Source organism: Bos javanicus, chromosome 26, assembly GCF_032452875.1.
Source record: "Bos javanicus breed banteng chromosome 26, ARS-OSU_banteng_1.0, whole genome shotgun sequence".
Lineage (NCBI taxonomy): Eukaryota > Metazoa > Chordata > Mammalia > Artiodactyla > Bovidae > Bos > Bos javanicus.
Window position 1 is genome coordinate 32,411,727 of NC_083893.1, and position 26,703 is coordinate 32,438,429.

The 26,703-nt window shown below is 40.3% G+C and overlaps 1 protein-coding gene across 16 annotated transcripts in view; it reads left to right on the plus strand.

The window, feature by feature from the left end:
- Positions 1 to 3: 3 nt before the first annotated feature.
- Positions 4 to 26,703, plus strand: part of VTI1A (vesicle transport through interaction with t-SNAREs 1A) — a 381,885-nt gene continuing 355,185 nt past the window's right edge. For 4 of the 16 annotated variants that reach the window (XM_061403479.1, XM_061403482.1, XM_061403480.1 and 1 more), the window contains exons 1-3: positions 12 to 469; positions 9,778 to 9,836; positions 15,140 to 15,250. In XM_061403479.1, the coding sequence (XP_061259463.1) occupies positions 376 to 469; positions 9,778 to 9,836; positions 15,140 to 15,250 (264 nt within the window). In that variant the 5' untranslated portion in view covers positions 12 to 375. Of the gene's footprint in view, positions 470 to 9,777; positions 9,837 to 15,139; positions 15,251 to 26,703 lie in introns of all 16 variants that reach the window. The other 12 variants (XR_009733831.1, XM_061403485.1, XM_061403477.1 and 9 more) reach the window with 9 other exon arrangements.

Consider the following 26,703-nt stretch of genomic DNA (forward strand, 5'->3'; position numbering starts at 1 on the left):
CAAGTCCCTCTGGCTTCTAGCTTGGGGAACCGGAACCGCTTTCCAAAACGCGGAGGGAGGAAAAAAATGCTTTTCAGTGATTCCTGAGAACACGAATTTTTTTTAGGCTTTTGGGGACACTGATTGAAGGGGTTTTCCTTAGAGAACTTCTTAATCTTGGAGCCTAAACGGAAACTGAAACACGCACCCAGCCCAACTTCCGGAGGACCAAGATCGCGACGAACAACCAGGAAGCTGTCGGCCTGGGAGCTGTCCCCAGTTCTCTGCTCCGCTCTCTAGGGAACTTTCCGGGTCCTTACACTCTGATTTTCTTGCCCCGCGTGACCTCAGCTCCGTTCTAGGCTCCGACCCGGGCCGGCCACTCCGGAACCCGCCATGTCGTCCGACTTCGAAGGCTACGAGCAGGACTTCGCGGTGCTCACGGCAGAGATCACCAACAAGATTGCAAGGGTCCCCCGACTCCCACCTGGTAAGGGCGCTTCCTAGGCCGGGCGGGGGTGTCCTGGAGAGTTGGGAGGCTCCGATGTGGACGATGGAACTCTGCCTGAATGTCTCTTAGGCGCGAGCCTGGAGGATGAAGCAGTGTCGGGGCCTCCGGGAGGAATGGTTGAGTGGGTTGAGGGTAAGGGGAGGACCCAGGCTGGGTTGTGGGGTGCAGAGCCTTTGGAATCTGAAGCTTTTTTTTTTTTTTTTTTTTGAGTTCTTATCTGGACTCCACCACCATTTTACTCGTATAACCTTGGGAAAGTTTCTTTGAGTCTTGGGAACGTTTCTCTGAGTCTTCGTTTTGGTTGGGTTTTCTGTTACTTTTGTTTGTGAAATACAGAGATGTGAGAGTATTCAACGAGAATGAATTAACGTACCAAGGTCATGAGTCTGGACCATACAGCAACGTTGTTTTGTTAGTAACGATGTTATTACTATAGGCGGCAAAACAGGGTTAAGGGCCGTGGTGCCTGGATTCAAATCCCAGCCCTGCCACTTAGAAGTTGTATTTAGGCAAGTTTCTTAACCTCTTTCAACTTCTATTTCTTGGTAAAATGGAAAGAATTGTGCATCTCTCATGTGAAGATTAAATGACTTAACATATGTAAAGTCCCTTTTTTCATGTTAGCTGCTATAATCATTAGTATTTTTCATAGCACCAAGCCCATTTATTTTTTTCTCATCCTTCTTGAGAAACGATGTGTAAAAATTGGTACAGAATAATTTTTCTCACTTTTAAAATCCCACAGCTATCATTCAGAAGAGTTTTTGTGTTTTAGCACATCTTATTTTAAATGCTGGACTGTCAACTATGTGAAGGTGGGAGCTATCTTTGATTTCCTTGGCATTTACTTAGAAGGAGCTCAGGGAAATGAGCAGATAGGAAATGAACAGATACATAAATACGATATCATGTAATTTTCATCTGTAGGACGTTGTTTTAGGATTTGTTTTCTCTCAATACAGATTTAATTTGAATATTTAGTTGCAAATAAGATTGCTATTCAGGGACTTAGTTGTGGTAGGGAAATTGAACCATCTACCTTCACTCTGTGGTGTAAAGTTTATCTGTGAACTGGTGGTCAACTTCATTGTTCCACCTTGTCAGTCAGTCCTTGATGCCAGCAATAATTTCTCCTAGACCTAAGTTGTGATTCCTCTGTTCCTTTCCCCACCTCTCCCCAGACTTATGTGTTTATAAATAATTTTCTTCCTTTATTTCTTTATTTTTCTCCCCCCCCCCCCACACCTATTTTCTATTAATAGGGACATTTGCTTGAAGCCAGGATCTCTGAACTTACACCCCACTCATCTCCTGAAGTCCCAGTTAGTTCTGGAGAAGGTGGAGGATGATGTCTTAAAGAGGTGTATGAGTCCAAGTGAGGGAACAAGAGGAGAGAACCAAGGTAGCATATACCACGGAGCTCTGCTGCCTGGGAGATTGTTGTGGCGAAAGTGGCCGATGGCCTCATCACTTCATGATACATCACCTCGCCTCTTCTCTTCAGTTCTGCTTTCCTCCACCGCCCAAGATCATCTTGATTTTTGTTGTCATTATTGTTGGAGCCTACTTCCTTTGACTTCAGTCCCAGAACCTCAGAATATCAGGATTCATGGTTTCCGTGGGATTTTTGCTGTTTTTTAATTGTCAGAATTATAGCTGAGGAAACATTTTTTGTTTGGGCTAATAGCTTTGGTATTGAGAAGCTATGCTATAAAGTAACAAAGTCATTCCTGGGTGCAAAATTGTAACAGACAATTCCAAGAAAACAGATTTGTTACAATTGTTGTTGTTGTTGTTGTTGTTTTCTTACCTTTATATTTTAATGTGACCATTCTTACCACATAGATAGAAACCTTTGAATTAAGTAAGTTAAAAATAAAGACCTCGAATTTCTACAGCTGCAATGTAATGTAAGGTCCAAAGAAGCAGCTTCATGAGAATTGAAAGGAGACTATAGCTAGCACTGGAAAAATGCTTACTAACTTGAATAATTAAATGCTAGTAATTCTTAAAAATATTGTGGTTTCCGTCTTAATAATTATTTGTACTTGCTCATTTTATAATCTGTTTCTAGTTGATAAATAGGGAAAGATGAAAAATATATCTTTGTAGTTATGCATTTCAGATGTATATCTGTGGACAACAGAAATTGATTATGTGCAACCATGCAGAACTAGTATGATTAAAAGTAATTATAATCTCTTCCTGGCATCATTGGTGGTTGACCCAGAAATTACTTGAGTTAAGAAGGTTAAAAATTGGAGCAAAATTTTCAGCCAAAGCAGTTTAGTCCCTGAAATATTAACTTACTGAAATGGAATTAGAGTAAACTGGATTGATTGCAACTAACTTCATTCTCTGCTGTGCATGTACAATGTGTTAAAGTGTTACTTCCAAGAGAATAGAAAAGATTAAATATTTTAGAACTTCAAAAAGAAATTTGATTACTCTGTGGACCAAAAGATAGATCAGTCTCTTCTTAAGTAATATTCTTATGGCACTATATTTGAGCTTTGATTTTAATGATTTGTATTCTGGAGTAAAGTCAGGAAAATGGATGAGTGAAAACCATCACTAATACTAATTGTGATGTTCCTGTTTCTCTGATGATGAGTTGTAAGAGGGGGAGATACTTTATAGAGGCGAGAATTCCATGCCATCAGGCAGGCTTCCTGAAGGATCTTAAACAAAAGGTTTCTTTGCAGTTAGTTGCTTACCTCACCATGTACAGGGACAAAAATGGTCTGTTGTGAAGCCTATCATTTTGTAGCTGTAGTCAGAAATACCAAGAAAGGCATTATGGTAACTTGGTTACAGTTCACAGGTGGCATCAGATCTGTTTAGAATCCCAGCTCTGCTGCTTATTAGATCTGCAACTTGGGCATATTACCTGCCCTGTCTAAGTCTGCCTCCTCCACCTGGAAAATTCAGTGTGTGTGTGTGTGTGTGTGTGTTGGAGGCAGGGTGTGTGTATAATAGTTTCACCCTTACAGTGTTGTAAAAGTCAGTTGAAATAAAGCATCTGATTTTGTTGTTCAGTTGCTGAGTTGCTACTCTTTGCAACCCATGCAGTGCAGCACACCAGGCTCTTCTGTTCTCCACTATCAACCAGAGTTTGCTTATTGAGTTGGTGATGCTGTCTAACCATCTCATAACTATTAGTAATTGCCCTCCAGTCTTCCCCGGTAGCATGTTGAATCTTCCAACCTGGAGGGCTTGTTTTCCAGTGTCATATCCTTTTGCCTTTTCATACTGTTCAGGGGATTCTTGAGGCAAGAATATTGGAATGGGTTGCCATTTCCTCCTCCAGTGGACCGTGTTTTGTCACAACTCTTCGCTGTGACCCAGCCATCTTGTGTGGCTCTGTGTGGCATGGCTCATGACCTCGTTGAGTTACGCAAACCCCATTGCCACAACCTAGTTGTGATCCTTGAAGGGGAAAGCATATAGTACCCTAGCACAATTTTTCCTCCCTTAAGAGAGTGCACGGTAAATTAGCAGCTACTGATACTGCAGTGGTGAAGGCAACACCTGTAGGGTTAGTCAGCACCTAGCTTCTCAGACTTTGTGACATTAGTTGAACTCTTAAAGAAACATTGGCCCTCAATTTTGTTTCCTTTCTGTGCTAGACTAGAGTGAATCTCTTGATGAGCACCTGCATTTGAAGGGAGATGTGTGATGGGCACTTTAGGATACAAACTTGGAATTGGACTCTGAACTCAGGATAACAGGGAGGAAGTCAGGGAGAGAAGTGGAAGTGGTGGGGTGAGATAGGTGTCTTTTCTGGAAGGAAATGCTTAGTCTAGCTAATTGATTATGCCCCATCTCTGGAGGCTTTTGGGCACTGTCTAGACATGGTCATGTGTGGAAGAAGCTGTGACATTCATCCATGATTCTCTCTTGCCTTTGCAAAGTGATTGTAATAAGAGAATTCAGAAAAGTCTGCTTTTATTTGTGAATACTGTGGTTTGCTTTACATACATGTGGTTCTGGAGCTGTCATGTTGATGTGTAACTGTTGAGCACTTGAAATGTAGCTGTTGCCCTGTAGTGAAATGACAATGTTTTTAGTATTAATAAATTAAAAAAATATTAAAATGAATTTCTTCTGTTTTTTTTTTTAACTTTTTGAAATGTGGCTACTAGAAAATTTAAAATTCTGTTATGTGACTTGCATGCATTATATTTTTGTTCTATAAAATTAGAGTTGAAGAGATGGTTCCAGACCTAATTCAGGAACTCAGGTGCAGAGTGAGTTGAAGTAGGGTGGGTAGGACTTGAGTTAGGCATACTCACGCATATCCACATTCTAATCCCTTAAATGATGTAGTTAACCTGAGTAATAGCCTTGGGCTACCCAGGTGGCTCTGTGGGTAAAGAATCCACCTGCGATGCAGGAGATACAGGAGACACAGGTTCCATCCCTGGGTTGGGAGGATACCCTGGAGGAGCGAACGGCAACCCACTCCAGTATTCTTGCCAGGAGAATCCCATGGACAGAGGACCCTGGTGGGCTGCAGTCCATGGGGGTCACAAAAAGTTGAACATGGCTGAAGCAACTGAGCACACATGCACACATGCACGGCAAGTGATAGCTTCATTGATTTTTTAAAAAAATGTTTAGAACAGGTTTAGGTTTACAGAGAAATCACAAAAATAATACAGAGAATTCCTGTGTAGTCCACGTCCAGTTTCCTCCATTGTTAACTTCTTATGTGACACATTTCTTGCCGCCAGTGGACCTGCGTTGCTACTTGTTATTAACTGAAGTCCATACTTTATTCAGATTTCCTTCATTTTTTTTCCCCAATCTAGTGTCTTTTTACTATTCTAGGATCCAGTCCAGGGTACTACAAATCATTTGTAGTAGTCATGACTCCTCAGGTTCCTCTTAGTTGTGACAGTTTGACAGCCCTTTCTTTGTTTTTGATGACGTTACAGTTTAGAGGAGTACTGACCAACTGTTTTATAGAATGTTCCTCAGTTAGGATTTGACAGATGTTTTTCTCATCATCAGACTAGGGTTATAAGTTTTTGAGAGGAAGACCACAGAGGTAAACCACCGTTTTCATCACATCATGTCAAGAATTCACACTCTAAGGGAACTTAGCAGTCTTGATGTTAACTTTGACCACCTGGCTAAGGTAGTATTTGTCAGGTTTCCCTACTGTAAAGTTACTCTTTTCCCTCTTTTCCATATTCTTAGAAGGAAATAATATGCATAGCCCACACTTAAGGAGTAGGGGATCATGCTTCATCCCCTTAAAGGCTGAGGATTTATGTAAATTATTTGGAATTCTTCTATATGATTCTTCTAGAGAGATTTGTCTATTCTCCTCCACTTGTTAATCCAGTCCTTTATATGCACAGACTCATTTATACTTTGTGTTGTATTCCAATACCACTTTATTTTGCTGCTCAGATGATTGCAGCTTTGACCATTGGTATTCCTTCCAGCCAGCTTTTGTGTCATTTTGATATATGCCCATCAGTGGGTTTTTTTTTTCTCTCCTTATTAGCGTTTTCTTACTTTCTGATATTATAAGATACTCCAGAACCATCCTATGTTTTTCGTATACCAGTCCTTGAATCGGTAGCTATTTCTCCAAGGAGTCCTCTTTCCTTTTATTGAAAAATGGTGTTAGAAACCAGGATCTGGACACGAGGTGCGCACATTGGTACTGAGGTTTTATTACTTCTGGACCCTTTTAGCTGACACAGCAAAGAAAAATGTGTGTATGCTAACTCATGTATATATACTTACTGATAAAGTTTTGTGTATGAGGCCATCTATATTTATAATAAGCTAAACATGAGTTGTATTAATGTCTCCAACTCTAGTCCTTTATTCACACGAATCATTCTAGAATGGGTTTGTCTTAATTATTTCTTTCATAAAGGGAAACTTGCCATTCTAAATAGGAAGATTTGCCCCAGTCCTCACTGTTACAATTTTTCTTTCTTTCTCTCGTTTTTGTGTGTGTGTGAAATTTGAACAGAATCTGTACTTTAGTTAATAATTCTATATTGCACATCAGTTTCCTGTTTGTTGTTTTTTACAATATAACATTTCTTTATATTCTCAGAATTGGATTAGAAGTTTCAAGCCTCATTCAAAAAATTTTTTTAAATCACTGAGATAATAAACTTTCTAGACTTTTAGGAGTAATACTAGATGCCAAAATAAATGGAACTACATCAAAGTTTTGGGTGAATATAAATTAGAAATCTAGCATCCTATCCTGTTCATACTTGGTCAAACAAGTGGAACCAAAATGTTATAAATATTTTAGCTAGACAAACATTCATAAGGTTTCTAAAATATATATAGATTATATGTACTATATATATATATATGTATGTATGTATACAAAAGCTTTTCTACTACGTTTGATAAAGGCTTGAGAAAGAACAACAAAAAATGAGATGGAGAAGTTGGAAAACATAAACTAAATTAAATGGGAGCACTGAATATGAAATTGAGCAGCCATGTTTAAAAGCAACTGGACTCTATGATGACTTTTTACAATTTTTCTTATTCTCTGTGAGTAACAAATATGTTGCTGAATTATGAGACTCGTGGATTCATTCAGTGAACACACAGTGCACACCTACCATGTACAACGCTCTGTGCTAAATACAGAATTAGGACAAAGATGTGTCGAGAGTGGTCCCTGCCTTCAAGGAGCTGGAAATGAGGCTGAAGGGAACCAATTACTAATGGCCATCAGGGATGCTAGGGTAGAGCGCGGAGGTCTAGGAATTCAGAGGTGATAAGATCATGTCCTGGGAGGTCACCTTGAAGGGTAGTGGGATTCAGCAGACAGAAAAGGGGAAAGACTAAATGAGTTGCAGAAAGGATACAGTGGGCATCTGCTGCTTCCAAAGGCCCAGAATCCTCTGTTCTATCTTCTGAGAGCATCTCCTCAATTTTCCTTTGAGAAATTCTCTAAACCCAGTCTTGGTCGAACTAACAGGCTGCCATGCCCTGTCCAGGTCAAGAAGAAAATACCTTACTCAAGGGAGGACGGTCAGTGAATTTTCGCCGGAAATTGGAATTTGGACTCTGCTTCTGCAGAGACTCAGTAAATTCCTGCTCCCTTGGTTCTCTGAGCCACCAAGGTACTGTCCTCCCCGAGCTTGGGAACTCACCTTTTTCACTGATTCTTTGTTCTTTTTATTCGGTCACTATTTCGTGTCTGTTTGCAGCCCAAAGGACTGCAACATGCCATGCTCTTCTATCCTCCACTATCTCCTGGAGTTTGCTCAAACGCATGTCCATTGAGTCGGTGATGCTATCTAACCATCTCATCTGCTGCTGCTCCCTTCTCCTTTTGCCTTCAGTCTTTCTCAACATCAGGGTCTTTTCTGATGAGTCGGCTGTTTGCATCAGGTGGCCAAAGTATTGGAGCTTCAGCTTCAGCATCAGTCTTTCCAATGACTATTCAGAGTTGATTTCCTTTAGGATTGGCTGGTTTGATCTCCTTGCAGTCCAAGGGACTCTCAAGAGTCTTCTCCAGCACCACAGTTCAAAAGCATCAGTTCTTCGGTGCTCTGCCTTCTTTGTGGTCCAACTCTCACATCCATACATGACTGCTGGAAAAACCATAGCTTTAACTGTATGGTCCTTTGTCAACAAAGTGATGTCTCTGCTTTTTAATATGCTAAGTTTGCCATAGCTTTTCTTCCGAAGAGCAAGCATCTTTTAATTACATGACTGCAGCCACCATCTGCAGTGATTTTGGAGCCCAAGAAAAGAAAATCTGTCACTGCTTCCACTTTTTCCCCCTCTATTTGCCATGATGTGATGAGACCCTGTGAGTCACCTTGAATTATTCTAATAAATTCTATTTTTGGCTTAGGTTAACCAGAATCAATTCTGTTGTATTCAGCCAAAGAACCTAATTAGTACCTTGAACAAAGGCTTAGCTCAGGGAATAAAATTTGCTTAGATAGTAATGGATAGCATGCAGTGCACATACTAGAGAGCTAGTAGTTGGAAATACAGTTGGAAAAGTTGCTTGGGTCTGGAATGTGGAGGGCCTTGACTTCCAGGCTCAAATGATTCAACCAGAGCCACATTTCAGGAAGATTAAATGGGGGAAGAGGGATTAAATGGCGAAAGTGAAACCAGCATGGTTGGTAGCATAGCTTCTTTGGTAAATTCTTGTACTCACTGCACCATTTATTCATTTTACTACCATGATTTGAGAACTGATTATACATCAGGCTCAGCACTAGACTGTAGAACTAGGACATGGTTCCTGTCTTCCCAGAGCCTCCAAGGTAGAAGATAAATCAGACCTGTGAGTGTGAGAGATAAATCATGAGGATTATGTAAGAGACAGAGGAATTTTCTATAAAAGCCAGTAGTTAATTCTTCTGTTGGGTTAGAAAAAACTTCAAAGAGCTGGTGATTTCTGGGGAGAAATAAATGGGCTGATAGACTTGGAATGGGGGTAAGGATAATTTTTCCAAAAGTATCTGCTAGAACATGTCTCTCCTAGAATGGAGAGTTGTGGTTGGGTTATAGCTTGATTGTGGTACGATTTGAAGAAATCACATGTAGATATTTAGCACTTCACAAATTAGGAGTAATTCCTCTTGCGTCAACTTACTTGAGCTAAAAAGAGTCCAGTAGATGTATTTAATTTCCAGTTTGGAGAGTATATACCAAGTCTCAGCTAAAAACTCTTTCTTACCCAAGATCCCATAACCATGAGTAGATAATGGTTTGGGGTTTAGAATCAGTAGTTCTGACTTCGAATATTTCTTCCATTGCATTCAACTCTTAAGGAGAGCACAATTTTTTAAAGGATGGTAAGATCTTGCTCAGTTTTAGGAATTATTATATGTCACTTTTGGTTTTTTAGTTTGTGGGTTTTTGTTGTTATATATGAATTTTTTTTAATATGTGATTTTTAAGTTGTACTCATGAGTACATTATTTCCAATTTATTGAATTCATGAGTTTGTAGATTCCTCATGCCACCTCTAAATCTGTTGTTGACACAGTCTCTTCTAAAGAGCAAAATAATTTTTGTTTTTTCATAAAAATGTTACAGCATCTCTTCGGTACTCTACAGGATTATGTATTTCCAGATTGCCTAGAATCAGTGTCTTACAGTGTTTCCTAACCCACCAAAGAAGGATATGGCCATTTGCCTGATATGCTAATCCTTTACTCTGGTTGATCAGAAAGGAAAAAAAGATATCTAAAAATAGAAGTTTTTAAATATTAAGTTTATCTGTAACCTTAGCAATTCCTTGATGTTATTGTTTGTTTCAGATGAGAAGAAGCAGATGGTTGCAAATGTGGAGAAACAGCTCGAAGAAGCAAAAGAACTGGTAAGTATAGGCTTAGTAACATTTAAAACACTACCAGAGCCATTTAACCTGATGCCTTCCTCTAAACCTCATTTATTCAATGTAGAGATGTGAAGCATACCTGATTAAGCGCTCATGATTAAGAATTCATCAGTGTCTACATTGGAGAGAATTTAATAGCTTCTTGGCATTTTATTCCTCTAAATAAAGGTGATTCATTAAATGCCCACTTGGAATTTTTATCACTTCATAGTACCTTTCATAATAGCTATAAATAGCTGACCCTGGTTAAAGGTGTATTAGGTACCAGACATGGGTTAAGCATGTTATTTGCTTTATATTATTTAATTTTTACAAAATCTCTATGAGACAGGGACTGTTTGTCAAAAACTGTTAAGGATCGAGCTTTTCCCTACTGTCCACTCACAAGTGAGCTTACCACAATCTCAAGGATGCTGATAGAAGACATTAGATTCCTACGTCAGAGACAAAAGGCTTTTATTACTCACAGCAAAAGCTGCTGCCAAAATTTCAGCAGGCTTATGTCAGTTCCCTGAGCCCCAGTTGCCAAGGGGCTGTGCATGTTTGCCTAGAAAAATGCCTACACGTCAGTGGATTATCTTATAGGAGAGAAACTCGGGGCCTGGGAAGGATACCGCTTTATAGCAGCCTGTAAGCAAGCCTGGTCTTTGCCCCAAGGCACACATTGTTTCCGACCCCCAGATTGCTCCCTGCCTGGGAAAAGAGTGATCAGGGCCTTGCATTCTTGGTGTTGCAGCAAGACATGTAGAAGTGTGAGAGATACACAGAGGAACATCATTACTCCCATTTCGTAGATGGGAAAACTGAGGCTTAGAAAGATTAATTAACTTGTCTGTGGTCCCACACCCAGTTAGTGCTTCTGTAAGGATTTGGACTTAGGTATGCTAAACCCAGAGCTTTAACTTAGCCACTACTTTTTGATACTAATAAATTCTCAAATCAAGTAACAAAAAGTATTGAAATATATTGTGTCCTAATTTGGGGTTTCAAAGACTGGTATTGCAAGTATGATTCGTCTTGTTCCTGCATTGTGGTCCTAAATGAGGTGTTGCTTTTCTCCATACTGGAGGGTACCACTTGGTGGTGTTCCTTCAGTACTGATATAGTTACTACAGTTTCCAAAGTGTGTTTCTGTTAACTGGTGTTGCCTGTTCAAACAAGTTTGCAAACTGTAGCTTAAACAGAATTCTCCAATTATGGGTCTTTTTTTGGTTATTATTGGTTTGGCCAAAAAATTCATTCACGTATTTTCATAAGATGTTATAGAAAAATCTGAATGAATGTTTTAGGCCAACCCAATATTTTTCTGAGCTTCTCTGGTGGCTCAGGAGTAAAGAATCCGCCTGTAATGCAGTTCAGTGCATGAGATGTGGGTTCGATCCCTGGGTTGGGAAGATCCTCTGGAGAAGGAAATGGCAACCCACTCCAGTATTCTTGCCTGGAGAATCTCATGGACAGAGGAGGCTGGCAGGCTGCAGTCCATGGGGTTGCAAAAGAGTTGGACATGACTGAGCAACTAAACATTGACAACAGCGATATTTTTCTATAGAACTTTCTTAGACTCTTAAGTTGCCTTGCGGCATGATGAATGTCTCCAAAGGACTCTAAGGGGTGGCACTCCAAGCTAATTTGCCTGAGGAGCAGGGTCATATGGGGCAGGCCTGCTGCTCAAAACAGGTGGGGGATTCTGAGGAGTAGGTGATTGTGGCTCCCCATTACACCGCAGACACTTCCTTTCATGTCTATGAGTGCTCAGTCAGCAAGTTGCAGAGCTGCTGCTCCATCTTGCCCATCTCCGGTTCTTTTCTGACTATCAGAACGCCTGTGCATTCCATACCCTGTAAAAGTGAAAGTGAAAGTCACTCAGTAGTGTCCAACTCTTTGTGGCCCCACAGACTATACATTCCCTGGAATTCTCCAAGCCAGGATACTGGAGTAGGTAGCCTTGACCTTCTCCAGGGGATCATCCCAACCCAGGGATCAAACCCAGGTCTCCCGCTTTACAGGCGAGCCATTTACCAGCTGAGCCTTTACCAGCTGAGTCATTAGGGAAGCTGAAGAATACTGGATCTTCCTGACCCAGAAATCAAACTTGGGTCTCCTGAATTGCAGGTAGATTCTTTACCAGCTGAGCTATCCGGGAAGCCCACACTCTGTAAGAGTTACTTCTAATCTCACTGTCTCTGCAGGAGCATCTTTATTCTAACTCCTCAGCCTCTCATGTTTGCTTCTGTTTTGAAAGTTGTTTTTTGTTTGTTTTTTTTCCAAATTCTTTTATCTTTCCTTTCTTTTTTACAATCAACTGTTTTCCTCCGGCTTCCTGGCCTTCATGTACGAAGACTGAACTTCTGTACGCCATAGCTGCCAACCGAGATGCTTCTTCCTTCTGGTTGATATGCTCACCATGCACAGTGCATGCTTAGTTACTCAGTCGTGTCCGACTCCTTGCAATCCCTTGGACTGCAGCCCACCAGTCTCCCCTGCCCATGGGATTCTCCAGGCAAGAATACTGGAGGGGGTGTCATGTCCTTCTCCAGGGGATCTTCCCAGTCTTCCCAGGGATCAAACCTGGGTCTCCTGCATTGCAAGCAGATTCTTTACCACTGAGCCACCAGGGAAGTACAGCTGGTCAATTCTTTGGATCTTGGGTTAATTTCTTAGCTTTTTGTTAAGTTCTCAGTAGCAGGGTTTTTGTTTGTCTTTGCCATCAAATCTATGTTTCAGTTCATTGGTTTGCTTTTTGGAGACATTGATTTACATGATGATATTAGAAAGCTTCTTTCCTAATAACCGAAGTTTCACTATACCAAGAACTGTAAAACATGGTTATACCCCTGTAGAACTTATGGTCATCTCCAGTTGTTACTAATATGAAGAGTTTTGTCTTAGATACGTGTTTCTGTTTGTTTAACATATCTAGGCAGCTGACTTAATTCTGATGGCATCCTTATTAAGGACACACATCATTATATACTGTGTTTTTGATGAGGACCCTAGGAAAAGAACTTCATTATGATTTTACTTGTTAGAATTAGTTGTATTTCTGTTGAACAATTTGTATTAATCTCCTGGACACTACATGTCTCATAATTACCATGTCTTCCAGTTGACACTGGCCATGTGAATGTTGTGATAATATAAAACTAGGAGTATTACTCTTGTTTCTGGTTTCATTTCAAGTGTTTGTCGTGTGTTTCCTTTTTCTTTGTCTTCAGTTCAGTTCAGTTCAGTTCATTTCAGTCACTCAGTCGTGTCCGACTCTTTGCGACCCCATGAATCGCAGCACGCCAGGCCTCTCTGGCCATCACCAACTCCCGGAGTTCACTCAGACTCACGTCCATCGAGTCAGTGATACCATCCAGCCATCTCATCCTCTGTCGTCCCCTTCTCCTCCTGCCCCCAATCCCTCCCAGCATCAAAGTCTTTTCCAGTGAGTCAACTCTTCGCATGAGGTGGCCAAAGTATTGGAGTTTCAGCTTTAGCATCATTCCTTCCAAAGAAATCCCAGGGCTGATCTCCTTCAGAATGGACTGCTTGGATCTCCTTGCAGTCCAAGGGACTCTCAAGAGTCTTCTCCAACACCACAGTTCAAAAGCATTAATTCTTCGGTGCTCAGCCTTCTTCACAGTCCAACTCTCACATCCATACATGACCACAGGAAAAACCATAGCCTTGACTAGACGGACGTTTGTTGGCAAAGTAATGTCTCTGCTTTTGAATATGCTATCTAGGTTGGTCATAACTTTCCTTCCAAGGAGTAAGCATCTTTTAATTTCATGGCTGCAGTCAACATCTGCAGTGATTTTGGAGCCCAAAACAATAAAGTCCTACTTTTAATTAGAATGTTCTTATAAAATGACTGAAACAAAAATGTAGTTAACACTCAGATTTTCTCTTACATGTGCTTTTGCAGTTATTTGTCTGGATGATCCTGCTCGACCTTTCTAAAACTCAGTTCTTAATGATGATTTCAGAGAAGTGCTCTAAATAATTGTGTTGCTGAGTAACTGATTTATTGGTGCTTCATATTTATGCTGAGACATGGCAATAATTTAAATGGTTACTACTTAAATCAAGGCTAATGAAAACTCTTTTCCCCTTATAAAAATTGAAGACTGTGAATTGAAACATTTTTTAAAAATTTTATCTGAGTTCTACTATTTTTACTCAGACAAGTAAGAGCTGAATTAGTGCCAAGTGTGCAGTGTTTATGGAAATAATTTATTAGGGCTATTTGCTCTAAGAGGCAAAATATCTGACAACATTTTTGGATGTGAGTTTATTAGACATGACCTGAGCCAATTTGTAGTTGTTGGTTTTTATTTTTTAATGCCAAGTAGAAATAAGCTATCTTTGATACCTTACATCATGCTTGCTGTCTTTCTGTTTCATCATCAGTAATCACCACTCCTATTATTCACATTAGTTGAGTAATTACCAAGTAAAAGACACTGTTCTAAGCACATTATAGGAATTACCCTGTTTAATCTTTATAGATGTCTATTAAAAGACATACTATTTTTTAGAAATGAGACAAGTGAGACCCAGAGAAGTTAAGAAGCCTGTCCAAGCTTGCATGACTAGTGAGCAGTGGAGCCTATGATGTGAACGCAGGTGTCTGACTTGAAAGCCTGTTTTCTTAATCATCATACTATTTCAGTATTGCCTCCCATGAAATGCTCATGTGTTGTATCCAGGTTGTTATAAAGTGCCCTGCTGTGATTTCACTGAGCTATGTGTAATTTAATATGTTACTATATCCATTTAGCTCCATATCCACCTGGTTATAAAGTATGAGGTTGGAGGTCACGATCACATATTGGTTGTATCCTAATCAGAAGACTTTCCAGGAGAATTTTCACCAAATAACTGAGTAACTGTAGAAATCATGGTTTGGTGTATCTTCTCATAGTCCTAGTGGTTTGAGGTCGGAAGACCAGACCAGTTTGGGTTGGATGACAGGATACTCCACAGACAGTAAAATCATTCTCATGGAGGGCGTTTGGCTTAATGCACATGGTTTTAAAAATTCTTGACAGAGTAAACACTTTGGCACTCCGTGTGTCACTTGGCAAGTCCTCAGTAACTGTTTATTGACCTTAACAAAAATGGAGCACAGAAGTGGTCCCAGTGTTCACTTGACCACAGGCAGTTTGCTCCCTGGGCCTGACTCCTCAAGTTGTAAAATGAGGACTTGGAATTAAATCCTTTCAGCTCTCAACGTCAAGTCATGTGAAGAGTAAGCAGATGGTTTAAACCATGGTTTTCTCTCACCCTTCCAGCTGGAACAGATGGATTTGGAAGTCCGAGAGATACCTCCCCAAAGTCGAGGAATGTACAGCAACAGGATGAGAAGCTACAAGCAAGAGATGGGAAAACTCGAGACAGATTTCGTGAGTCAGATTCGATCCTTTATTATACTTGCCAATCTTTACAGTGATTGTCACATCTTTTTTTTTATTGCTTCCCCCACACACCTTAGTCAGCATTAAATGCGTCGTCTTTAGGAGCTTGTGCCAAAGACATGCAACAGCTTCCATTGTTTTGCTTGTAGGGCTGGCTAATGATGGACTTGAAGGTATGTTGGATTCCTGACTCACAATATAGACCCAAGTCATGTGGTTTTTGAGTTTGGATGGTATTTATTGATATTTAGCATTTATCAGAATTTTGAAATCTGATTTGGGGCCTTTCAGAGTTTACAGGTTTTAAGCTGAATTGTTCATGGATGGACTTCAGGGACTTGTGGATGTCCTGAAATTATATCAGTGTATTTGGATGTGTGTTTCTATATGTATGTTTTTCTGAGATAGGCTTCATAGCCTTTATTACCAGAGTTTTAAAAGGATATATTACACTTCTCCCCTCCAGGAACTCAATTAATAATTTATATAAAGGGTCCCTTGTATTGAGTGTCTTATGAGAATATTTAGCTTTCTCTTCCTATGTATCTGACTTTCATCTCCACCCACCATTAGCAAACTTAAGAATATAAATTTAAAGATATTGACATTAAAATTGTTAGTAATTAGAAGGTAATAGGAGCAGACAGATACAGATGAGCAATTCCACTTCTGGGTATATACTCAAGAAAATTGAAAGCAGGATCTTGAAGATATTGTGTTATTGTGGCAATACCCAAAGATGGAAGCAACCTAGATGGAAAGAAAGAAAGAAATGAAGACGCTCAGTCGTGTCTGATGTCTGACTCTTTGTGACCCCATGGACTGTAGCCTACCAGGCTCCTCTGTCCATGGGATTCTCCAGGCAAGAATTCTGGAGTGGGTTGCCATTTCCTTCTCCAGGGGATCTTCCTGACCCAGGAATCGAACCCTGGTCTCCCTCACTGCAGGCAGGCGCTTTACCCTCTGAGCCACCAGGGAAGCCCCGTAGTGTGCATTCACATGTGAGTGCATGAACACAGGGTGGTGTGTGCATACAGTGGACTATTAAGGCAGCCTTGAAAATGCAGGACATTCTGACATAGTTATGGCAAGGATGAACACTGAGAACATTATGCTAAGCGAAATAAGCCAGTCACAAAGGACAAATACTTCGTTTCCACTTAAATGAGGCCCTTAAAGTAGAAAGTAGATTGCCAGTTGCCAAGCGCTGAGGGGAGGGGAACCGGGCAGCTACTGTTTCATGGCTGTAGAATTTCAGTTTTGCGGCATGAAAAGCTGTAGAAATTGGTTGCTCAGCCGTGTGAATATATTTCACCACAATGAACTATACACTTAACATTGATGAAGATGGTACATTTTATATGTATTTTACCACAATTAAAAATTAAAATTTAAAAAAGTGTAGATGAAGAAAGATCTGAGCTTACCATACTGTGAGCGACAGGAGTCAGGTGTGGGCATGTAAACCGACTGTATTTCCGACCCTGGGGTCCAAATTTATAAAGAAAGTTGAGAATTTATAAGGACCCTTCTGCCTCTGTTTCCTCCCTAGCTGCTTCACTTTTGGAAGCCACATCTCCTAGACCATAGTGTAGCCTCCCACTCCAAGACCAGTGGTACCGAGTCTCATAAGAATTTCACCTGGAGTCGGGAAGTAAGATGACCTGCAGTTCTGCGTATTTGTTTTACATTATCATGGGTAGTTGCCTGAGAAGCTGAGTCGGGGTATGTCAATGACTCTGATGCAATTACCTTTAAGTTGCACGCCTATTAATTAAAAAGAAAAATCAGAATCCACAATGGGCCTAAATTCAGGAAAGAAATGTAACTTCCTCTCTTCTGTACTTTGTACTAGATAAAACTTTCCCTGCTCGCAAAAGATAGGTTCCCTTAGCAAGAAGGTGAGAGATGATGAGAAAATTGGATTGATTTAAAAATCTGATAACTTAAAATTGTACTTAGTTCTAATTAAAGTTAATGTTTTAATATAAGTGATTAAAATAAATATGTATAAGGATTATTTTAGTTTGTTTACTTCATCTTTATGAAGTGCTTTTTCAAAGATTTTCTTCTCTTGGTTTGTAAAACAACTAAGCATATTAGTCTGCAGCATTGCCATACAGTGTACCCCAAACTGGGTGCCTTAAACAACAAAAATGTGTCTTCTTGAAGTTCTGGAGTCTGGAAGTCCAAAATCAAGGTGTTGTAACGGTTTGTTTCTTATGAGGCCTCTCTCTGTAGCTTGTGGATGGCTGTCTTCTCCCTGTGTCTTTACAGCCCGTATGTGTTTATGTTCTAATTTCTTCTTCTCATATAGAAACCAGTTGTATTAGATTAAGGCTCGCCCCAATGGCCTCATTTTATTTCATTTAACTCTTTAAAGACCCCCATCTCCACGTACAGTCACATTCTGAAGTATTAAGGGTTAGACTTCAACACATGAAATGGGGGGACATTATTCAACCCATAACACTATATTTGGAGAAGGAAACGGCAACCCACTTCAGTATTCTTGCCTGGAAAATCCCATGAATGGAGGAGCTTGGCGGGCTACAGCCCATGGGGTCGCAAAGAGCAACTTCACTGCACTGCAACACTAAATTTAGTTTTAATCTTTTCTTCTTAATTTTTTTTCAGAAGTTAAGTTGCTTTTATGGCTTCTAAGTGAGCTAACTCAGTGTTAAGAATTTCTTTCCTAACGACTGCAATCTTGAGTAGAGTCGTTCAGGTATTTGGATATCACATAGGTAAACGTTTCTCAGGTGTATTTTCTGTTATAAACGAAAATGGAATGAGCAACTAACTATGAACTAAACATTTATTCTCTGGGTGATCATTAAGATTCTTGTGTTTATTTGTATATTTGCCACACAGCTCCCTTCTACTGTGTCAGGAAACATCCTTCACCACCACCACCACCACCACCACCACCACCGCCGCCTTGTATGTGATTCAGTTTATAAAGTGCTTTACCATGCACTATTCATTTCATTGTATAAAGAGCAGACAGAACAGCTGTGGATTACTATCCCCAGTTTACACACGATGGCACAAAGAGGTTCAACTTGATTACGGGTTTCATTCAACAAATCTTTTATTTTCTCCTTATTTTTGGCTGTGCTGGGTGTTTGTTGGTGTGCACTGGCTTTCTCTAGTTGCGGCGAGTGAGGGCCGCTCCCTAGTCGTGGTGTGTGGGCGTCTCATTGCAGCGGCTGCTCTGTTGCAGAGTACAGCCTCTAGACGTGCAGGCTCTGGGGCTGCAGGCTCTAGAGCACAAGCTCAGTCGTTGTGGCACACGGGCTTAGTTGCCCCACCGCGTGTGGAATCTTAGACCAGGGATCGAACCCACGTCCCCTGCATTGGCAGGCAGGTTCTTAACCCACTGGACCACCAGGGAAGTCCTCAAGAGATCTTTCTCGAGTGCTGTAGTAATCAGGCAGTGTCCTGGGTGCTGGGAAAAAAAGCCATGATTAAGAGATCAAGTTCTTGCTTGTATGGAATTTATATTGTAGTGGGGATGATGAGAAGCAAGTAAATGCATATATCTCAATTTCAGATAGTGTTAAATTCGATAAATAAGGTGAGTAAGTTGATAGTGACTAGCAGGGCTGTTGTGACTTTTTGCCTGGGTGTTCTCTGCTTGAGTCGGGGAGAGAGAGAGGTGCATATGGTTATAGAGGGAGACAGAAGAATGATCAGTAAGGGCATTGTAGGCGGAGTAAAGACCTTGGCTTTTCCTCTGTCTTGATTGGAAGTGATTCTAGGGCTTTGAGAAGTAAGAGGTCCTTTGCCTCCTGTTTTACAGTTTTGTCCACTTTACTATATTTTGTCACATGAGGTATTTGAATATAATGTAGAAGATATTTACATAATTCCCTTTTGACTCTTATTTTCTTCTTACATTTAATTCTTTTATTTTTTAATGGAATTAAAAATATCTTCTTAAAGACATTGGATTACTTTGTTATACTGATATGTCTAGAAGTATTGAATCCCAGGAAAGAGTAGTAGAGATGGTCCTTCCTCTTTTATTTGCAAAGTTTATTGCAAATGAAGATGTTCTCTCATGGCCTTGTAATATCAAGACCTTGGGGGAACATCTATGCCAGTGGGGAAAGGCAGAGGACAACTCAGCACTTTTTTCTTCAACCCCATTGCCTGCTTACTCTCTTTTTTCTGGCCCTTCTTCCTCCTGTGCCCATCCTTCAGCTGCCTGGACTCTTCAGTCTTCTTCTCCACTTACCCCACTGTCTCACTCCTATGTTATCACTCCTGTGACTTCAGTGACCACAGCTATATTCTCTTGGGTTTCTCACTGAGACCTCCCTCCAGCTCTAAATTCATATTCCTTAGTATTTACTGGGCACTTCTAATCCAGGGTCCTTTAAACCTTAAATTTGACAATGCTAGTCATTTCAGCATGAGCTTTCATTTTTCCCTCTTTATCTTCTTGCACATCCAGTTGGTCACTGAGAGTTAACAATCCTCCCACTTAAATATTTCCTGCTTTCATCACCACCACTGGAAGCCTTCATGTTTCTCAATCTGGATGGTTCTAGTAGCCTTTTCTTCTTCTGTTCTTCTCCCGACCTAAACCATCCTTCTCTCCACTCTGGAATGATCTTTCTAACACCTTGATCTGAATATGTCACACTGTTCCACAGAATTCTAGAGTTCTCATTGCATTTTGAATCAAATTCAGGTCAACTTCTAGGCTTTCTGTTCTCTTCCATTGTTTCTTTGCATGTCTAGTAATTTTATTAGTATGTACTTGATACTGTGGATCTTTGTTAAAAAGCCTGCAATTTGTTGTTTTCCTGTGGAGTAGTGCCTCTCAATAATTTTTTTTTCGTTGTTCTCACCCCACTAAGGAACTTTTTAAGACTTTTTTCTAATTGCTCCTCTATCCCCCAGGAAATTTTAATACCATTAATATACTGTGTATCTGAATATCTGTTCATGTAATGTGGCCCTTTGTAAGGCCATGAATCTTTGTAATATTTAAAATTCTTCATCTTCCCAAGTGGGCTTCCTTAGTAGTTCCATGGTAAAGAATCCGCTTGCCAATACTGGAGATGTGGGTTTGATTTCAGGGTCAGGAAGATCCCCTGGAGAAGGAGATGGCAACCCACTCCAGTATTCTTGCCTGGAGAATTCCATGGACAGAGGACCCTGGAGGGGCTACAGTCCATGGGGTCACAAAAGAGTCAGACGAGACTTACCGACTAAACAATATCTTCCCAAGTACCAGTTTTAGCCTCTGGGCATAATATCACCCCTGTCGACACTGCGTGTTGTAGAGAGTGTTGTCCTTTATTTGGGCAAGCAGATGATTTGCTAATATACCCCTTCAAGGCTTATCGTTAACTTTGTTAGGATGTGTCTAGAGTAGCCTGACTTTGGAGGTGTGCCTTTCTCGGGCTCCATTTGAACGACTGGAGTGTGCAGTGCACGTTCCGCCCTCTTGTTTAGAATCCTGTCTCCTGCTCTGCGTGCCCTCCAGAATGTCCGTTCTCCCCGTGCTCCCCTGGTGCGTGTCCCCTGTGCGTCCTTGTGCCTCTGCTCCGGCAAGTTCATTTTCAGCCGAAGACTTAACAGGACGCCTTTACAGATCTCTGGAGCTCCTTCTCCCACTGCTCTGCTAAATTTCACCCATCTCAGCAGTCCCCACCTCCAGCGTGTGCCTCCTAAGCTCAGAGACCTGATGTGTTCCATTTGGGCTCCATCCGCCATGCTATGGGGCTTCTCAGGTGGCTCAGTGGTAAAGAACCCGCCTGCCAACACAGGAGATGCAGGAACACAAGTTCGATCCCTGAGTTGGGAAGATCCCTTGGAGTAGGAAATGGCAACTCACTCCAGTATTCTTGTCTGGGGAATCCCATGGACAGAGGAGTCTGGTGGGCTACAGTCCATGGGGTCACAAAGAGTCTAATACAACTTAGTGACTGAGCACACACACACATATATTTGCTGCTGCTGCTGCTAAGTCACTTCAATCGTGTCTGACACTGTGCGACCCCATAGATGGTAGCCCACCAGGCTCCCCCATCCCTGGGATTCTCCTGGCAAGAAGACTGGAGTGGGTTGCCATTTCCTTCTCCAAGGCATGAAAGTGAAAAGTGAAGTCACTCAGTCATGTCCGACTCTTCGCGACCCCATGGACTGCAGCCCTCTAGGCTCCTCTGTCCATGGGATTTTCCAGGCAAGAGTACTGGAGTGGGGTGCCATCACCTTCTCCAAATATATTTGAAAACAACTTTAAAATTCATGTATTTAAGCCATCTTGTAATTTCTCCCTTCATTACTGGTATGAATTTAGCTAGGGCACAGTCATATCCAGGAAAATGAACCAGCTCAAAGGAGGAAAAATGATACAGTTGAGGATTTTTTCAAGTTTAAGATTATTGTTTGCTTCTTCAGAAAATAAAATCAAGCGAACAACAACAACAACAAAATCCCTAAGCTTGTACAAACAACAATAAAAAAAACTAACATTGTGTAAAATATTTGACCAAGTCTCAGTAAATAGAAAGAGAGAGGAGCAAGAGATGTACCAGGATGAGAACGTGGAGTGTCCAATGATGATGAATGCCTTTTCGCATCTGATGATGTACTATGATGCTGGCGCCATCTTGTGGTAGCTGTGTATAGTTGCATATTTCTTTTTTCTTGTAACAAAGCTGAACTTTCTTTAAGACGTTACACAGAGACTACAGGATTTGGGGTGGAGGATTAGATCGTAAAAGAATGTTAGAAGTAGAGCTTTTCAGCCCCAGCATCAAGTTCACTTCTATCCCAGGTCAGTGGTGCCCGAGTGCTGTCCTTTTCCCGTTTGGCAGGCTATGTGATGTGATTGTTAGCCCAGCTCCAGGTGCAGAGCTGTCTACATCAGAGAATGGCACTTCTATTGACAGTCTCAGCAGTGAGGCTGAATGGTCCTGGAAACCCAACTACCTGCAGACTATCGGAGTTGGTCCCTTAGGTCAGGGTTCAAAGGATGTTGTGGAACAGCTTGAAGCTTTTACTGCTACTACCTATACTCACTCTTTTAACAGGTGACTGGACAACTTGAGTATCTGAGTTTATGAGTGAAGCCAGTAGCCGTATTCTTTTTTTTTTTTTTAAGTCTAAGATAGACTAAAGAAGTATAAACGACAGAGATGAACTTTTTAAAAATTCTGACTTTAGTTGAAAGGTCAAAAACTTGACGCTTCTGTTTATCTTTTCTGTTCTTATGACTTCCTGAGATATTTTGGTTTTTTTCTGTGGAAGCCATAGAAAGCCATGAAAGAATGTTTTAGAAATTCAGATCATATCAGTGGTAATATGTTGTAATTTTGATATCAACTGTCGTTCTTGCAGGAATATAAGTGCATTCTGGATAGACATAACAAAGCCAAACTGGACAGAATGATCTCAAGAAAATTTCCTCCACTATGTGTACTTAATAAATAGGATTTCCATTTAAAAATTACATTTTTATTAGATTCTCTATAAAAATAGTATCTGTTTATTATGGAGTATTCTGGAAATAATTGAGAGTAGAAAGAAGCAAAAAAAAATCTTAGCCCTATTACCTCAAAAGATTCATGTTTTACTTTTTTGTTTCCTTATCTTCCCCTCTCCTTTGATAATTCATTGCTTTATTTTACATAATGATTATCCTAATATTTAATTCGTATTTTCTCATATTTTTTTAAAACACAAGATGCTGACAGTGATAATTTCTATTTCTATAAATTCTTAATCATTTTAATGGGTGCATAGTATTTCAGAGTTTCCCTGGTGGCTCAGACAGTAAAGAATCTGCCTGCAGTGCAGGAGACTTGGGTTCAATTTCTGGGTCGGGAAGATCCCCTGGAGGAGGGCATGGCAACCCACTCCAGGATTCTTACCTGGGGGATCCCATAAACAGAGGAGCCTGGTGGACCACAGTCCACAGAGTCGCAGAGTCAGACATGACTGAGTGACTTAACACTCACTCACACATAATATTTCAATCAGTGATATTAGTTCATCTTTTGTTCAGTCCTTATATTTTTCATTCATTCCCTCTATAATTTATTGTGCTGCAGTGAACAGAACAGGATTATTTCATCAGGGTCATTTCTCAGAAGGCAGATTACTGTGTAAAAGGGTAACAAAAATATTATAGCTCTAATTAAAATATTCCTTAGAAATTCATTCTACTGTGACTTGTTAGGTCATTTTTCTTGCTGTAATCGTCTCTGTGTTTGAAGGTAAAGAACTAACACTCATAGGCAGGCCAGAGGTAAGTACTTTATGTATATCACTCATTTAAGCCACAGTTGTATGAAAAATATACTGTTGTGATCTGTTATTACAGGAATTTTACAACTCTAGGATTAAATATAACTGGGATTTCTTTTTCTAAGATACTTTTCCATGGAAGATATATTCATGCTGGTAAGGCTAACTTACCATGACTCTCCATATCTCGTCTAAACCTGATCTCATTTTATATTTTCAAAATTTCACGATCAAGAGCTGAAGAATATTTTAGTTCTCTGGATATGACTTTGACCCTTTTAAGATAAAAAGTAATACTGTGTTTACATGTTGTTCTTATTTAATTGCTAAGTCGTGTCCGACTCTTGCGACCCCCATGGACTTCATGCAGCCTGTCAGGTTCCTCCACCCATGGGATTTCCTAGTCAAGAATACTGGAGTGGGTTGCCATTTCCTTCTCCAGGGAATCTTCCCAACCAAGGGATCGAACCCATGTCTCCTGCATTGCAGGCCGATTCTTTACTGCTGAGCCTCTGAGGAAGCCCATATTTGTGTATACATATATGGTTTTTCTTGTTTGATGTTATTTTCTGAGAACACTAATTCCTAAAGCCTCGATAGGTGAAATTGTTAGAAAATCATCATGCCATTGGCCTTCTTTGTAGGATTCTCATTCCAGGCTTTGACCTTGGAAATCTGTTCACAGCGTCTCCAATAATTTCAAAGCTGACACAGGAAATGGATCCAAAAGTCTGTTTTTAGCTGTGGTGATGCCTTCTGGGAGCTGCTCTGTGCTTGCCTGTCACCTTGGTCTCCTAATTCAGGATACTGTAAAGGTTCATGTTCTTGACCCTTCTCCCCATCATGTAAACTTTAATGGAACAGTAGTATGTTTTAAATATTTTATCGTTGGTCATATGTACTAAATTTGAGCTTGGCCTTAATAGATTTTTCTTCTCTTTGGCAGCCCTGACACTTTATTCCAAAGTGACTGTTTTTAGGATGACTGCTTTGGGCTTCAGACCATTGTCTTTAGCTCCTATAGAGCTTTACGACCTGCAAAAATCACTTCCGTCTCCACTGTAGTCACTGGCAGAGTTGAAGTGTGTCCTGGTATGAATGTGTCTCTGTGTGTGCACTTACACATTCGTGTATGTATATATATTTTAAATTGTTGTCAGATGTATGTATGTATGTATGTATGTATGTATATATATTTAAATTGTTGTCTCAGCTTCCTGAGAAGCTATTACAGTTTTATTGGAAGATTTCTTTTACTATCTACTCATTTTTTTAATCATTGAAATCAAAGTTTTAATGTCGTTTTATGGTGGAGGAGCAAGTTTCTGTTATAACTTTTATGTTATTTCTAGTGGTTTGAGTTTTCTAAGCAGATTAAGTGTGTATTTTCTGGATATGGTGTTAAATTGTTTTAAAACAGATGAAGAATTATAAAGTTTATTGGTTTTAATGCAGTTGTCTCTGCTTCTAATCCTACTTAAAAGACTTAACAAATTATTATCGGCTTTTCTGTTATTTGTTTTGCCTAGCCACTTTGATCTTATCTAGGAAATTAGGAGGAATGATAAAAATAGGTAAGATTTTTGAAAGATGAACTATAAGCTGGTAATAAATTTGGCTTCGTTGTTAGTCACTAGATGGCACTGTTTATTTGCAGAGTGCCATTTTTTTTTTTTTTTAAAGAACTGGTAGTAACTGAAATTACTGCCTCATGAATAAAATATTTCTGATGGGATTTGCATTTCTATATTGGCTGAAGACACTGTTGAATGTTTTATTAACCAGCCCAGTGCAACTGTCAGCCTATTAAAGAGATCCAATGGTCCCTGTTTAGATAAATAAACTAAATAAATCCAATTCGTCAAATTGTGTTCCTGGCTGTTTATTTTCCATTCTTTTGATGTACAGTTTATTTTAAGTTAAAGCCACATTGGTTTAAAAATTAATGGGAAAATGTTATTTGGTGTTTGGAACACGAAGAAACTAATTGCCATCGTCAAACCCAGCTCTGTTTTAATCTTAAATTGTTCGCTCATACATAGTAAACTTTTTACTGGTTGCTGGTAAACTGTCCCATGCTCAAAAATAGCCTGACATTCTGCAGATATGTGGTCAGAAACTGTTACCAAGATTTGTGGAAACCCTCTTGAACTTCCCTGGGAAAAGTACTATGTAGCTTAAAAGATAAGGCTTTTGCTTGTTTTTTTGCCTTTGGGTCATGCTCCTTTTTCACATAGGGTACACTATATTCTTTGGGGCTTCCCTGGTGGCTCAGTGGTAAAGAAATCTGCCTGCCAGTGCAGCAGACACAGATGCCATCCCTGGGTCAGGAAGATCCCTGGGTCAGGAAGATCCCGTGGAGACGGAAAGGGCAACCCATTCCAGTAGTCTTGCCTGGGAAATCCCATGGACAGAGGAGAGCCTGGCAGGCTACAGTCCATAGGGTTGCAAAAGAGTCGGACACGACTTATTGACTAAAACCGCAACAACAGCATGCTATTCCTTGGAAAGAAGAGCAGCTAATTGAGTTTTAAATAGAATATCTTTTATCAGAGCACTTGCCAGACAGTGTCCCGGTAAGTGCCAAACTTTGAAGGGGGTGACAGTGATGCTGTGATGTTGCTAGGGCAACCAAAGGGCTCAAGGCTGTTGCTCCATACAGATGCCCACACACCTTCAGTGCCCTCTTAAAGCTTATGTTCTAAGGGATCTTGAAGCTCAAAATGTAACTATTGAACATGACTGACTGAGCTAGAGATTTCATACTCAGGCCCTAGGGTTAAAACATATTCAAATAAAGCATGTCACTTTTGTGCTTTGCTACGCTGAAGTAAGTGAGCGACTGGAAATGACACATCGTGATTCCAACTTTGCTTTCTCGTTTCTTTTTTCATGAATCTTCCCCTGCTTTTTATGCCATTCTTATTGTCTTTTATCCAGTTCCACATTTGTGAGGTTCAGAACAAAGCTTAAAACAGAATAGGCACTTCTGACTTAACTCATAGCTTTTAGGAGCGTGGAGCTGCTTATGGTGAAGATGGAACCCGATCTGGTCTCTAGGGTGAAGGCTTTTCAACTGTGTAATAGTGGTTGAAGAGTTTTGCTATGTTACCTAGTTTAAGCTTTCCTGAACAAGAACTTAAAAGGGGGCTAGAAGAGATTTCTTTGCC